At 37.0% G+C, this 15,331-nt stretch overlaps 1 protein-coding gene and 1 pseudogene across 1 annotated transcript in view; one reads left to right on the top strand and one right to left on the bottom strand.

Annotated features, from left to right (window-relative positions):
- The window catches only part of CENPC (centromere protein C), a 90,925-nt gene that overhangs the window by 74,553 nt on the left and 1,041 nt on the right, over nt 1–15,331 (bottom strand). Inside the window, exons 2-4 of the mRNA XM_065877797.1 lie at nt 11,506–11,552; nt 10,291–10,361; nt 9,281–9,375 (exon numbers count right to left, since the gene is read on the bottom strand). Of these exons, the coding sequence (XP_065733869.1) occupies nt 9,281–9,375; nt 10,291–10,361; nt 11,506–11,552 (213 nt within the window). The remainder of the gene's footprint in view (nt 1–9,280; nt 9,376–10,290; nt 10,362–11,505; nt 11,553–15,331) is intronic.
- Nucleotides 14,036–14,191, top strand: LOC136123667 (large ribosomal subunit protein eL39-like; annotated as a pseudogene).

Below are 15,331 nucleotides of genomic sequence, written 5' to 3'. Positions count from 1 at the left end.
CACCAAACCAGCTTTATGACAAATGTGAAAGGAATTTCTCTAGGCGGAAAAGAAAAAGACCCACAAAAACAAACCAAGACAATTAAGAAAATGGTAATAGGAACATAGGTATCAATAATTACCTTGAATGTAAATGGATTAAATGCTCCGACCAAAATACACAGATTGGCTGAATGGATACAAAAACAAGACCCATATATATGCTGTCTACAAGAAACCCACTTCAGATCTAGGGACACATACAGACTGAAAGTGAGGAGATGAAAAAAGACATTCCATGAATATGGAAGTCAAAAGAAAGCTAGAGTAGCAATACTCATGTAAGACAAAACAGACTTTAAAATGAAGACTGTTACAAGAGATAAGGACACTACATAATGATCAAGAGATCCAAGAAGAAGATATAACAATTATAAGTATTTATGTACCCAACATAAACATAAGGCAAATGCTAGCAGCCATAAAAGGGGAAAACAACAGTAACACAATAATAGTGGGGGACTTAAAACACCCCACTCACACCAGAGGACAGATCGTCCAGACAGAAAATAAGTAATGAAATACCAGCTTTAAATGACACAATAGACCAGACAGGTTTAATTGAAATTTACAGGACATTCCACCCAAAAGCAGCAGAATACACTTTCTTCTCTAGTGCACATGGAACATTCTCCAGGATAGATCACATCTTGGGTCACAAATCAAGCCTCGCGTTATTTAAGAAAACTGAAATCGTATCAAGCATCTTTTCCGACCACACGGCTATGAGATTAGAAATCAATTACAGGAAAAAAACTGTAAAAAAAAAAAAAACATATGGAAGCTAAACAGTGTGCTGCTAAATAACCAAGAGATCACTGAAGAAATCAAAGAGGAAATAAAAAATACATAGAAACAAATGACAATGAAAACACAATGGCCCCAAACCTATGGGACACAGCAAAAGCAGTTCCAAGAGGGAAGTTTATACCAATTCAATGTCACCTCAAGAAACAAAAAAACTCTCAAATAAATGATCAAATCTTACACCTAAAGCAAAAAGAGAAAGAAGAACAAAGAAATCCCAAAATTAGTAGAAGGAAAGAAGTCGTAAAGATCAGACCAGAAATAAATGAAACAGAAATGAAGAAAATAATAGCAAAGATCAATGAAACCAAAAGTTGGTTCTTTGAGAAGATAAACAAAATTGATAAACACTTAGCCAGGATCATCAAGAAAAAAAGGGAGAGAACTCAAATCAATAAAATTAGAAATGAGGGACTTCCCTGGTGGCACAGTGGTTAAGAATCATGCCTGCCAACGCAGGGGACACGGGTACAAGCCCTGGTGCAGGAAGATCCCACATGCCGCGGAGCAACTAAGCCCGTGCGCCACAACTACTGAACCTGCACTCCAGAGCCCATGAGCCACAACTACTGAGCCCATGAATCACAACTACTGAAGCCACTCACTCTAGGGCCTGTGCTTCGCAACAAATGAAGCCATAGCAATGAGAAGCATGCGCAGCACAACAAAGAGTAGCCCCCGCTCACCAAAACTAGAGAAAGCTCACGTGCAGCAACGAAGACCCAATGAAGACAAAAATAAATTAATTAAATAAATTTGTAAAAAAAAATGTTAGAAATGAAAAAGGAGCAATTACAACTGACATCACAGAAATACAAAGAATCATAAGACACTACTACAAGCAACTATATGCCAATAAAATGGAAAACCCAGAAGAAATGGACAAATTCTTGGAAAGGTACAAACTTCCAAGACTGAACCAAGAAGAAATAGAAAATATAAACAGACCAATCACAAGTAATGAAATCTAAACTGTAATTAAAAATCTTCCAACAAACAAAAGTCCAGGACCAGATGGCTTCACAGTTGAATTCTACCAAGCGTTTAGAGAAGAGTTAACACCTATCATTCTCTCAAACTCTTCCAAAAACTTGCAGAGAGATGAACACTCCCAAACTCATTCTGCGAGGCCACCACCACCCTGATACCAAAACCAGACAAAGATATCACAAGAAAAGAAAATTACAGACCAATATCACTGCTGAACATAGACGCAAAAATCCTTAACAAAATACTAGCAAACAGAATCCAACAGCACATTAAAAGGATCATACACCATGATCAAGTGGGATTTATCCCAGGGATGCAAGGATTCTTCAATAAATGCAAATTAATCAATGTGATACACCACATTAACAAACTGAAGAATAAAAACCATATGATCATCTCAATAGATGAAGAAAAAGCTTCTGACAAAATTCAACACCCATTTATGATAAAAACTCTCCAGAAAGTGGGCTTAGATGGAACCTACCTCTACATAATAAAGGCCATATACAACAAACCCACAGCAAACATCATTCTTAGTGGGGAAAAACTGAAAGCATTTCCTCTAACATCAGGAACAAGACAAGGATGTCCACTCTCACCACTATTATTCAAGATAGTTTTGGAAGTTTTAGCCACAGCAATCAGAGAAGAAAAAGAAATAAAAGGAATCCAAATTGGAAAAGAAGAAGTAAAACTGCCACTGTTTGCAGATGACATGATGCTATACATAGAGAATCCTAAAGATGCCACCAGAAAACTACTAGAGCTAATCAATGGATATGGTAAAGTTGCAGGATACAAAATTAATGCACAGAAATCTCTTGCATTCCTATACACTAACAACGAAAGATCAGAAAGAGAAATTAAGGAAACAATCCCATTCAGCATTGCAACAAAAAGAATAAAATAAAATACCTAGGAATACCTCCCTAAGGAGGCAAAAGACCTGTACACAGAAAACTGTAAAACACTGATGAAAGAAATCAACTGTAAAACACTGATGAAAGAAATCAAAGATGACACAAACAGATGGAGAGATATACCATGTTCTTGGATGGGAAGAATCAATACTGTGAAAATGACTATACTACACAAAGCAATCTACAGATTGAATGCAATCCCTATCAAATTACCAATGTCATTTTTCACAGAACTAGAACAAAAAAATTTTTTAATTTGTATGGCAGCACAAAAGACCCCAAATAGCCAAAGCAATCTTGCAAAAGAAAGATGGAGATGGAGGAATCAGGCTCCCTGACTTCAGACTGTACTACAAAGCTAGAGTCACCAAGACAGTATGGTACTGGCACAAAAACAGAAATACAGATCAATGGTACATGATAGAAAACCCAGAGATAAACCCACACACCTATGGTCAACTAACTTATGACAAAGGAGGCAAGAATATACAATGGAGAAAAGACAGCCTCTTCAATAAGTGGTGTTGGGAAAACTGGACAGCTACATATAAAAGAATGAAATTAGAACACTCCCTAACACCATACACAAAAATAAACTCAAAATGGATTACAGACCTAAACGTTAAGGCCAGACACTATAAAACTCTTAGAGGAAATCATAGGAAGAACATTCTAGGACATAAATCACAGCAAGGTCCTTTTTGACCCACCTCCTAGAGTAATGAAAATAAAAACAAAAATAAACAAATGGGACCTAATTAAACGTAAAAGCTTTTACACAGCAAAGGAAACCATAAACAAGATGAAAAGACAACCCTCAGAATGGGAGAAAATATTTGCAACGAAACAACAGACAAAGGATTAATCTCCAAATTATACAAACAGCTCGGCCAGCTCAATATAAAAAAAAACACAATCCAATCAAAAAATGAGTGGAAGACCTAAATAGACATTTCTCAGAACAAGTTATACAGATAGTCAACAAACATATGAAAAGATGCTCAACATCACTAATCATCAGAGAAATGCACATCAAAACTATAATGAGGTATCATCTCACACTGGTCAGAATGGCCATCATCAAAAAATCTACAAACAATAAATGCTGGAAAGGGTGAGGAGAAAAGGGAACCCTCCTGCACTGCTGGTGGGAATGTAAATTGATACAGCCACTGTGGAGAACAGTATGGAGATTCCTTAAAAAACTAAAAATAGAACTACCATATGACCCAGCAATCCCACTACCGGGCATATACCCTGAGAAACCGTAATTCAGAAAGACACATGTACCCCAACGTTCACTGCAGCAATATTTACAACAGCCAGGTCATGGAAACAACCTAAACGTCTACTGACAGATGAATGGATAAAAGAAGATGTGGTGTATATATATATATATATACATATATATATTTCATTCCATTTTATGTATATATATATATGTATATGTATATATATACATATACATATATATGTACATATACATACATATGTACATATGTATATATATATACATATATACGTTTCATTCCATTTCATTCCTTTTTATGGCTGAGTAATACTCCATTATATATATATGTGTGTATATATAATGGAATATTACTCAGCCATAAAAAGGAATGAAATTGGGTCATCTGTGGATATGTGGATGGACCTAGAGTCTGTCATACAGAGTGAAGTAAGTCAGAAAGAGAAAAACAAATTTCATATATTAATGGATATATGTGGAATCTAGAAAAATAGTACAGGTGAACCTATTTCCAGGGCAGGAATAGAGACGCAGATGTAGTGGATGGACGTGTGAACACAGAGGCAGAAGGGGAGGGTGGGATGAACTGGGAGATTAGGTTTGATATAAAAACACTACCACGTGTAAAATAGATAGCTAGTGGGAACCTGCAGTATAGCACAGGGAGGACAGCTTGGTGCTCTGTGATGACCTAGAAGGGCAGGATGGTGGGGGATGCGAGGGAGGTCCAAGAGGCAGGGAATATATGTAGACATATAGCTGATTCACTGTGTTGTACAGCAGAAACTAACACAACATTGTAAAGCAATTATACTCCAATAGGAACTTGCCTGGTGGTGCAGTGGTTAAGAATCCGCCTGCCAATGCAGGGGACACAGGTTCGAGCCCTGGTCTGGGAAAATTCCACATGCCGCAGAGCAACTAAGCCCATGCACCACAACTACTGAGCCTGAGCTCTAGAGCCTGCGAGCCACAACCACTGAAGCCCACGCGCCTAAAGCCCATGCTCTGCAACAAGAAAAGCCACCGCAATGAGAAGCCTGCACACCGCAACCAAGAGTAGCCCCAGCTCGCCACAACTAGAGAAATCCCACGCGCAGCAACGAAGACCCAACGCAGCCAAAAATAAAAATAATAAAATAAAATAAATAAAAATTTAAAAAATTATACTCCAATAAAAAAAATTTCTGTAATAAATTTTTTTTTAATTTTTAAATGTAAGTATAGAAAGCAGTCAGTCACTGAGTCCCTCCTCTTCCTACCCAAACAGAAGATTAGATGTTTACTCCCTTGAGTTTTGAATCAGAGAGACTGTGAGCTCAAAGACATGAAATATAACTGAAGGTAAGAGTAACACATTGAAAACAGAAATATTAAGTGCAAGTATTCAAATTGCACCTTTCCCCTTGCTCACCTGGCTGAGAACACTCAGTTAGAATCAGACCCCTAAGCAGGAAAGAATTCTTTGTCAGAAAAACTTTATCAAGTCAAGAGAAAAAAACCTGCAGATATTAACAACTGGACATCCACAATGATGTGGCCCAGACAAATCATACCATGGTGAAATCTACCAATGTACAACTCTAACTCTGCAAATACAGCTTCCAATCACCATTTTAGTTTTTCTTCCTTAAAAGTGAGACCGATAAGGATCACTGGACCACTGGACATTTGACAAAAAGCTCTAGTGTAAAAGGTAATGAGCAAAGTAAGCAAAAAAGGTACTTGTATGAAACAGGAACTCTTAGAAGAAATCTTAATTAAAAGAATTAGAAGAACCTAACATCGAGGAATATCATGAAATTTCAAATCAATAAAGACAGATGACAAGATTCTCAAAGTTTGCAAACATGAAAAAATAGTGGCTCACAAAGGATCAAGGAATCAGAGCAACATTCTCAACAACACAAGAAACTTTAAAAAAAATAGAGCATGTCTTTAGAAGTCTGAAAAAGAATCATTTCCAGCCTAGAATTCTATACACATAATTACCCATCATGAGGGTAAAGTCATGGTATTTTCAAACATTTAAGGTCTTAAATTCTCAGAACACTACTAAAGGATGAGCCCCACCAAAAAAAAAAAAAGAAGAAAGAGGGCAAGAAATATGAGCTACAGAACAGGACAAAAGAGAAGGGACTTCCCTGGATGATAAACGGAAATCACATTGACAACACTTACGTGACAGGCCTAAAGGTGGACAGAAACAAAAAATAGAGAAGAGAGATCTAGGAAGGATAGCTCCAGAAAAAAATTGAAAATGATAAATTACTTGATGTGTCTATATACACTGAGAAAACATTTATAACTCTGTCACAGAAATTGGTGATAAATTAGTCAGAGGTGCACAGAATATCAACAAATTTAAAAACCAAGACAACTAAATCAAGAGAAAACTAAGAGATAAGCAAATGGCTAAGCAAACTGTGGTATATCCATACCACTCAGCAATAAAAAGAAACAAATTATTGATACACACAAAAACCTGGATGAATCTCCAGAGAATTATCCTGAGTGAAAAAGACAATTCCAAAAAGTTATATACTATATGACTCCATTTAAACAACATTCTTGAAATGACAAAACTGTAAAAATGAAGACTAGATTAGGGGTTTCAGGAGTTGACGGAGTAAGGGTGAGAGAGAAGTAACTTGTTATAAAAGGATAAGAGGGATCCTATAGTGATGGAATTTTTCTGTATCCTGTCTGTATCAGTCAATATCCTGGTTGTAATGCTGTACTGTAGTTTTGCAAGATGTTACCTTTAGAGGAAACTAGGTAAACCATACACAGTCCTGAACTCTACTATTTGTTACAACTGCTATAAATCTACAATTATCTCAAAACAAAAGGCTTGATTTTAAAAAAAAAAAGTAGAAGCTCCCAGTAATATCTCTCTATAGAGAAGGTTCTCCTTTTCTCCTTTTAAACAGATTGGATTGAAATGATTAGATCCTCACTCTCAAGGACTGAGCTGGGTCTGACATGACATTTTAGTAAGACTCAGTCCACTCGTAACCTGCCCTGTTCTTCAGAATGCCCTCTCCTGGGTTACTGAGAGCCTAGTGAGCCTATTTCGCCCTTAAAGATTGTGAGATATTCAGTTCAGCCTTTTAGAGGTTTTTGCTCAACTTTTTAGCCTCTGGCCTCAAATTGTTCAAAATGTGTCAAATGCCTATTGGTGGTGGGCCACTTTCCTGCAGTAGGACTTTACCTTCTTAGCACAGCAAGACTACATGTTTCAGTCCACCATTCTGGCCTAAAGTTCTTCACTACCTCAGAACTTACAAATGTTCTTTAAGGAAAAGTGGCTATCCATTTGAGGCACCTCCAGAATTCCAATTTGTCATGCCATCCCTGCACAAGTGACAAAATCTCTGCTTTCCCTCAGTGGACTCACACTGTCTGGACCAACCTAAAATCCTCAGCTTTTGCCCAAAATTAACAGATACTCTCAGGGAAGAAAATGATCAACAGTCATCAACTCATATTCTAAGGATTCCACCCTTTGAAATTTTAGTTCATCTAGTCCTTGTTGCTTCCATAGCTCCACATGTCTCTAAAAACATGATTTGTTTGCATTTTATTATTATTTTTTTAACCAGCTCTTCAGCAGGAGTGTTGACTTACTGCAATCTGTTACATCCTTCCTAAAAGTGGAACCTCTACCATAACCTTGATACCAAAGTCCAACAAGAACATTTTGAGAAAAGAAAAAAAAAAAAAGACGATATTGTTCATGAACACAGATGAAAACATCTTAAATACTGGCAAACCCAGGACTTCCCTGGTGGCGCAGTGGTTGAGAATCTGCCTGCCAATGCAGGGGACACGGGTTCGAGACCTGGTCTGGGAAGATCCCACGTGCCACGGAGCAACTGGGCCCATGAGCCATAACTACTGAGCCTGCGCGTCTGGAGCCTGTGCTCCGCAACAAGAGAGGCCGCGATAGTGAGAGGCCCGCGCACCACGATGAAGAGTGGCCCCCGCTCGCCGCAACTAGAGAAAGCCCTCGCACAGAAACGAAGACCCAACACAGCCAAAAATAAATAAATAAATAAAATTTTAAAATATTGGCAAACCAAATCAAAACAGGTTAATACTTTATGACCAAGTCAAGATTATCCCAGGAAACTTAGTTGATTTAACTTTCAAAAATCAATATAATTTATCACAATAAAGAAGGTCTCTCAATTCTGACAGAAATGGATGTCTTCATTTCTTGGAACCAAAAGGCTCTATGTGTTTATTTGTTTATTCAAGTTTCTAGTGAATGTTATTTCTATAACTACAGGTATTCCTCAGAGATATTGCAGGGTTAGTTCCAGACCACCCCAATAAAGCGAGTACTGCAATAAAGCAAGTCATATGAATTTTTTGATTTCCCAGTGCATATAAAAGTTATGTTTACACTATACTGTAGTATAAAGTGTGCAATAGCATTATGTCTAAAAAAAAGTACATACCTTAATTAAAAAATATTTAATGTTAACCATCATCTGAGAGTTCTGGAAGTCATAATTTTTTTGCAATGGTAACATCAAAGATCTCTGATCACAGATCATCATAACAAATATAATTATAATGAAAATGTCTGAAATATTGTAAGAATTACCAAAATATGACATAGAGACATGAAGCGAGCAAATGCTGTCAGAATAATGGCGCTGACAGACTTGCTTGACACAGGGTTACCACAAACCTTCAATTTGTAAAAAATGCACTATCTGTGAAGGGCAATAAAGCAAAGCACAATAAAACAAGGTATGTCTATATACAATTCTTCTCTCTAATTAGTACTGTGCTTTTGAATAATTTGTCTTTAATCATTAGCTTCAAAAACTCTATTCCACAGTCTGCTATTTTGTAGAGTTAGGTCAACCTATCCTAAGATATATAATCAATAAAAGACTGATTCCCCTGTTTAGCAAATTACCTTCAGTTTTCAGAAAATAACCAAACTTGCCAACCTGGATTAGGAACTTCAGTAGTTGCCCACTTTCCTAAAAACCTAATTTAGGCATCATTTAAGTAAGAGTGAAAAATAATTGTGTTAAAATTTGATAATTCTAATTCCCAGACCTCCAATTTCAAACACAGGAAAGGTCAGACCAAAATTTTACAAAATACCTCAATTTTATATAAACTCAATGGGAATATAGGGTTCCTTTTTAAGAATAAGACTTACAAACAACTAAAATGAATCTAACTATATATTGTGTATTGTTCACTCACTAAACTATTAAATTTGTACCAGTTCTCCTTTTTGACTTACCTCTTTACTTGATGACTGAACACAAATGTCTTTTATTTTAGGTGTTGAATAAAGCACTGATTTTGTGGAATTTGTGCTAAAATCACTGGCAAGACCTAAAACAAGTTAAAACAAAACATGCATAAAATTTTTTGGTTACAATTAAAAGAAGCCCTACATGATATGTGAAGAAGTCTTTTGACACTTTTAAGCGCAATTAGTTTAACTTAAGTACAGACATCAATTCAATATTCAAATGTTCCTAGAAGGCATCAGGACTGAAAAAGACAAGCAAGATTCCTGAAGAAACATGTGCCAGTTCTTCTTTCAGAACTTGTAAAGAAAAGATACTTTTCCACTATCTGTGTTTTTCTTTAGTTGGCCTATTCTTTTATTCCAATACCTTCTGATGCTGACCAGCACTAGGAAAAGTTTTTGCCATTACACTCTTTTCTTTAGAAAGGGGGGCAAATCACCAAACATTATCTCAAGCTCTCCAGTGATCCCAATAATTGTGCACATTTATTTCCATTAATGAAATTCTTTCTCTTGTGTATGATAATTATTTATGGAATTCCAGACTATAGGAATCTAGTGTGAACTAAAGGGAATAACAAATTATTCTCATTTTTGCCAGTATTATCTTCAGTATACCGGAAGGTACATGAAGGACTGCATATGTACTCAAAATTCCTAGAAAGGGGCTTCCCTGGTGGCGCAGTGATTGCGAGTCCGCCTGCCGATGCAGGGGACACAGGTTCGTGCCCCGGTCCAGGAAGATTCCGCATGCCGCGGAGCGGCTGGGCCCATGAGCCATGGCCACGGAGCCTGCGCGTCCGGAGCCTGTGCTCTGCAACGGGAGAGGCCATGACAGTGAGAGGCCCGTGTACCGGAAAAAAAAAACAAAATTCCTGGGAAAATATTTTATATATTGAAATGCTAGAACATATTTGCTGAATTTGGTATTAATGGACAAATTTACATTTTCATCCATCCCAACCCTCAGAGTCCATCTATAAATGAAACCTTACTTTTTTCTTCAAAACAGTCTAGTAAGATTTCCAGTATATTCTGGCCTTGCTCTGTATTAATGTCAGGTGCCCTAATAAGAAGGAAAGAAGGGAAATGTTAACATATCATCTCCAAAAGATATTTGCTACTTATTAACATCTACCTTGAAAATTCCATATCTCCTTATTATAAAATCTTAATTTTTACTTAATGGGAAAAATATCACCTTTATTATCTGAGGATAAAACAAGTATTTGACAGTCCAAGAGTTCCCAGAAAAGTATGTGAAGTAGTATGTCATTGTCTACATTAACAATTATATACCCTGACTAAATAGCCACGTCTAAAGCTGTTTTAGACTACTGCTCTATCTAAACAAGAACATAAACTTTTTTGAACATATTCAATCAATCCTGAAATGCTTCTTTAATAAAGACTCTATGGTCACAAGTCCTATCAGCTCCAAGTAACACAGTCTTCCCTCCAAGATCTCAAATGTACTTCTATTCAATACCTTTAATCTTAAGGAGCTAATGAATCAGTATAAATTTTTTAATTAAAATTTGTATTGAGACAATTGTAGATTCACATGCAGTTGTAAGAAATAATATAGAAGAGGTCCCTTGATCACTTTATCCAGTTTCCCGCAATGGTAACATTTCACAAAGCCATATAGTATACTATCACAACCAGGATACTGATGTTGACAGAATCCACCAATCTTATTCAGATTTCTCCAGTTCTACATGTACTCATATGCGTGTTTATGTTTGTGTATATAGTTAGTTCTATACACTTTATTACATTTGAAGGTTCAGATGTGACCACCATAGTCAAAATACTGAACAGTTCCATCACCACAAAGATCCTTCTATTGCCCTTTTAGAACCACACCCACCTTTTCTTTTAGCCCCATGGAATAAACTGCATCTTTCTATTATTTCCATTCAATCCACTCTAGAGTGCTTTCCCCATAGCTGTCATTTAGTCAGAATTGAAACTGCCTCTTCCTGGTCCATCATTTATCAGGCGAATTTCTTTTCTCACCTCCATTAAGTCACTGAACTGCCTGCATTAATATTTCTCTGTTAATATAAAATAACTAAGATGACTATACTTAACCAGTGGGTACATAAATCATTATTTTAGTCAGAGGTAATAGTTCTTCATTTAAAAATTCCACTTTCCAAAGATGCAAATAAAAATCATCTTAAAAGTTTAAGTACACAAATCACCTGGAAGGTCGGCAAAATCTTCTTCTATAGTCATTTTTGAGATGATCCTGAAAGAAAAGTAAATCATCAATCTGGTGAAAGTTTAAGTTCTTTATTCACTCATTCAGCAAGTAGTTGCTGACTGCCTATTATAATACTATAAAGAGGAATATCTTCTGGATCAAGTGAAAAAGAACTTGTCTCAGATCCACTGTTTCCAAATGTTTGTTTATACTATTTCCTTACTTTGGATTTATTCCATCTTCTTCCTCCTCTTCTTCCTCCTCCTCCACCTCCCCCCATACCTCTTCCATCATCAAAATCATACTATCTGGGCTTCCAATAATTCAAGTTGGTTGACCAACAATATCTATTTATCTCCTTTTCCTGCAAGGAGATCCCTCTGAAGTAACAGTAAAGTACTAAACTGGCATAAAACGACAATGAAAAAAGAGAATGGGGGGCTTCCCTGGTGGCACAGTGGTTGAGAGTCCTCCTGCCGATGCAGGTTTGTGCCCTGGTCCAGGAAGATCCCACATGCCGCGGAGCGGCTGGGCCCATGAGCCATGGCCGCTGAGCCTGCGCATCCAGAGCCTGTGTTCCACAACGGGAGAGGCCACGACAGTGAGAGGCCCGCATACCACAAAAATAAATAAATAAATAAATAAGAGAATGGAAGAAAGGGCCATCTGTGGACAAACAAATATAACAGATTTCTGGAAGATGGAAAACAAATGAAACATGATAACTGATGAAACAGAAGAAAAGCAGCAGCCTAAAGTAAGCTCAGAGGATATTGTCCTGGATGAGGAGTGAATGGCCAGCATAAGATAAATACCTAGGAAGTTAAGAATGAAATATCAGAAAAACTGAGGATAAAAAGATGCTAGAATGTTTCTAGAAAGAGAAAAGAGGTAACCCCAACAAAGAAGCAGCCCCAATAAATGGAAGCAACAGGAAAAATAAAACACATAGACATGCTGAAATTGGCGGTGGAGAGCATATTTGTGACACTTTGGGTCCTATCTTTTAATTGTAAAATCTATAAAGTTAAATTTTCTAGTTGAAAATGTTGTGGTAATAGGAAGAACAGTATGCTTTTTAAAATAAATAAATTGCTACCAATACAAAATGTTTAGTAAGCTGCACTCTTCCTTGGCCCAATGGGATATAAATGACCCCACCCCATGTGAACACTCTCTTTACCCCACTCATGCTCTGACATCCTGAGCTGAGCCTCGCTCCTGACTCTACTAAGGCTCCTACACACAACTCTGGACCACTGTAGTTTCCCACCCACGGTGACTGCTGCCACCTTGCTTCACTTTTGAATTGAATTATTCAGAAAGATGAAGACCTCTATTAGATTTTAAGAAACTTGAGAGCAGAAACTTTGTTTTAAGCTAGCTTATATTCTTCCCAGAGCCTTGCCTAGTGCATTGTATACCACACAAACACCATTTTTTGTTATCTTTTTGATATGCCAAATAAATAAGACCAAAAATTTATGAGATAAAAGTGTCTTTCTTTAAAGAAGGTGAGTGTTTCACACAGCCTGTTATCTTCAGGAGGTACCTAAGGAGCAAAAGATTAAATCTATTTTATAGATAGCAAACTAAGGAACAAAGACATCTAACACATCTGCATTTTATCACAAGTCATTTGATGGAAAATTAACTCAAGCACTTAGGTCTCTCATCAGTACTCAGCATTCTGAAACACTTAAGTAAAACCCTGAGAATATTAGTTAACTCCCTTCCAAGGCCTCATTTAAGGTCACTCTTCTCCTAATTTAATAAATAAAATGATAGAGTCATCATATTTGCACACTAAATGTTTCTGAACATTAAATAACACCTGTAAAGTACTCTGTTCCTCTTTTAAATAGAAAAATTTTAAGGCTAAGACAGTTCTTTCCTTCAGCAAATATGAAATCGAGCACCTACTACAAGGCCAAATGCTATTTAGGCACACTAGAAAACAAGTGGTGAATAAGACAAAAGAGGTCTCTTAATTCTAAATTAAAAGTTAGAACACAAAATTTTTTGATTTTCACAATAAATACACATTCAAAAACTTGCAATTTCAACTCATTTTTCACTCAATTTCAATTTTAGTTTCTTCCATTCACTGTGAGATTATTTTTCTCAAAGAAAATAATATACAATACAGCAGGGTTTCTCAACCCTAGCACTAATGACATTTGGGGCTGACTCTCTTTGTTGTGAGGGCCTGTCCCGTGCATTGGGAGGATGCTTGCAGCATCCCTGGCCTCCACCTAGATGCCCTTAGCACCCCCTCATCGATGCTTTCTCAGGACAACGACAAATTTTTCCAGACAACACCAAACGTCTCCTACAGGGCAAAATCACATCCAGTTAGAAACCACTTAAGTACAGGAATGACTGAGGATAATCTTTCAACTCCCTTCTCCCCTTGTCTTTCAAATGAGTTATGATGCAAAGTCAGATGTTAGAACTAAAAGGCTCAGAACAATTCTAAGGTTATGATAGGTATTTTAAAAGTGGACTGTGGGAATTTGCTCCTAGCCATGTCTTCTCACCAGACTTTAAGGATCAAGTGATTCCTGGCCAAGGAACAAAAGCAGAATCGTCCCATGCCCCAATGGATCTGAATGAAAACTGGTAATAAAATCAGGTACAACTCCAAGAGAAAACACCGGAGAAGAACCAAGCTGGGTCTATAAGGAGCCCTGCACATGAGGTGGCACACATATTTATGCTGTGTCAAGGGCATTTGCATCTTACCATATCACTCTGAAGAATCACTACTATCTGAACAGCTGGATGTGTTTTATCGGGAAAATGATTTTTCTCTTTGTGTCAGTGTGTCTGCACTAGTGCTCTGGTGAGAACTTTTGTTGTAAAATAAAAGTGAACTTTGGTCAAAAGAATGAGAACACAGCAGAGTGGACCATAAGCTGCTCTTCCAGCTTCAGTTTTGTCTATCTCTCTCCTCCTCAGTCTGAGAAGCCAAGTGCAATACCCCGGGAGAAGGAAAGAGAACTTTGAAATAAGGAGATACAAGGGCAATGATTACAGAAGGTTGACTGGAGGAATGAAAAGCAGGAAAAGCAGTCAATGTGAGAACTAAGACAAGCTTCAACCAGTCTAAGCTTCCCATATTCTGAAGGGCATCATCTTAAAGATAGGAGAAATTCATAACAGAAAGGCAGAAATCACAGTGAGAAAATAAGTTGTTTATTAACAATATCATTATTATTATTAATCATAGAATTTAAACACATACCAACACTGATACAGATAAAACACAGATCATGGTTTAAAAAAAAAGAGATAAAGAATGAGAAGACAAGCCACAGACCAGGAGAAGATAGTTGCAAAAGGCACCTCTGATAAGGACTGTTATCCAAAATATAAAAAAACACTTTAAACTCAACAAAAAGAAAACCCAATTAAAAAATAACTGGTTCAAAGACCTTAACAGACACCTCATTTAAGAAGATATACAGATGACAAATAAGCGTAAGAAAAGATGCTCCACATCACATGTCAAGCAGTAATGCAAGTTAAAACCAGATACCACTACCCATCTGGTTGTGTGACCAAACTTGGAACAATGACAACTGTAAAAGTGGAACAACGGGAACTCTCATTTTGGAAAGCAAAACAGTACAGCCACTTTGGAGGACAGCTTGGTGGTTTCTTACAAAAGTAAACGTACTCTTACCATATGACCCAGCAATCATGCATTTTTCTTTAGTCAACAGTATGAAAGGGTGGTATAGGAGTACTTTTTACTATGAGCACCTGCATTGTTTACATTATATATAACTGTCAACTGAAAAAAAATGGGCAACTTAAAA

Source organism: Phocoena phocoena, chromosome 5 (genome assembly GCF_963924675.1).
Source record: "Phocoena phocoena chromosome 5, mPhoPho1.1, whole genome shotgun sequence".
Taxonomy (NCBI): Eukaryota; Metazoa; Chordata; class Mammalia; order Artiodactyla; family Phocoenidae; genus Phocoena; species Phocoena phocoena.
Note: the sequence above shows the minus strand (reverse complement) of the source record. Positions and strands in the feature narration are given on the sequence as shown.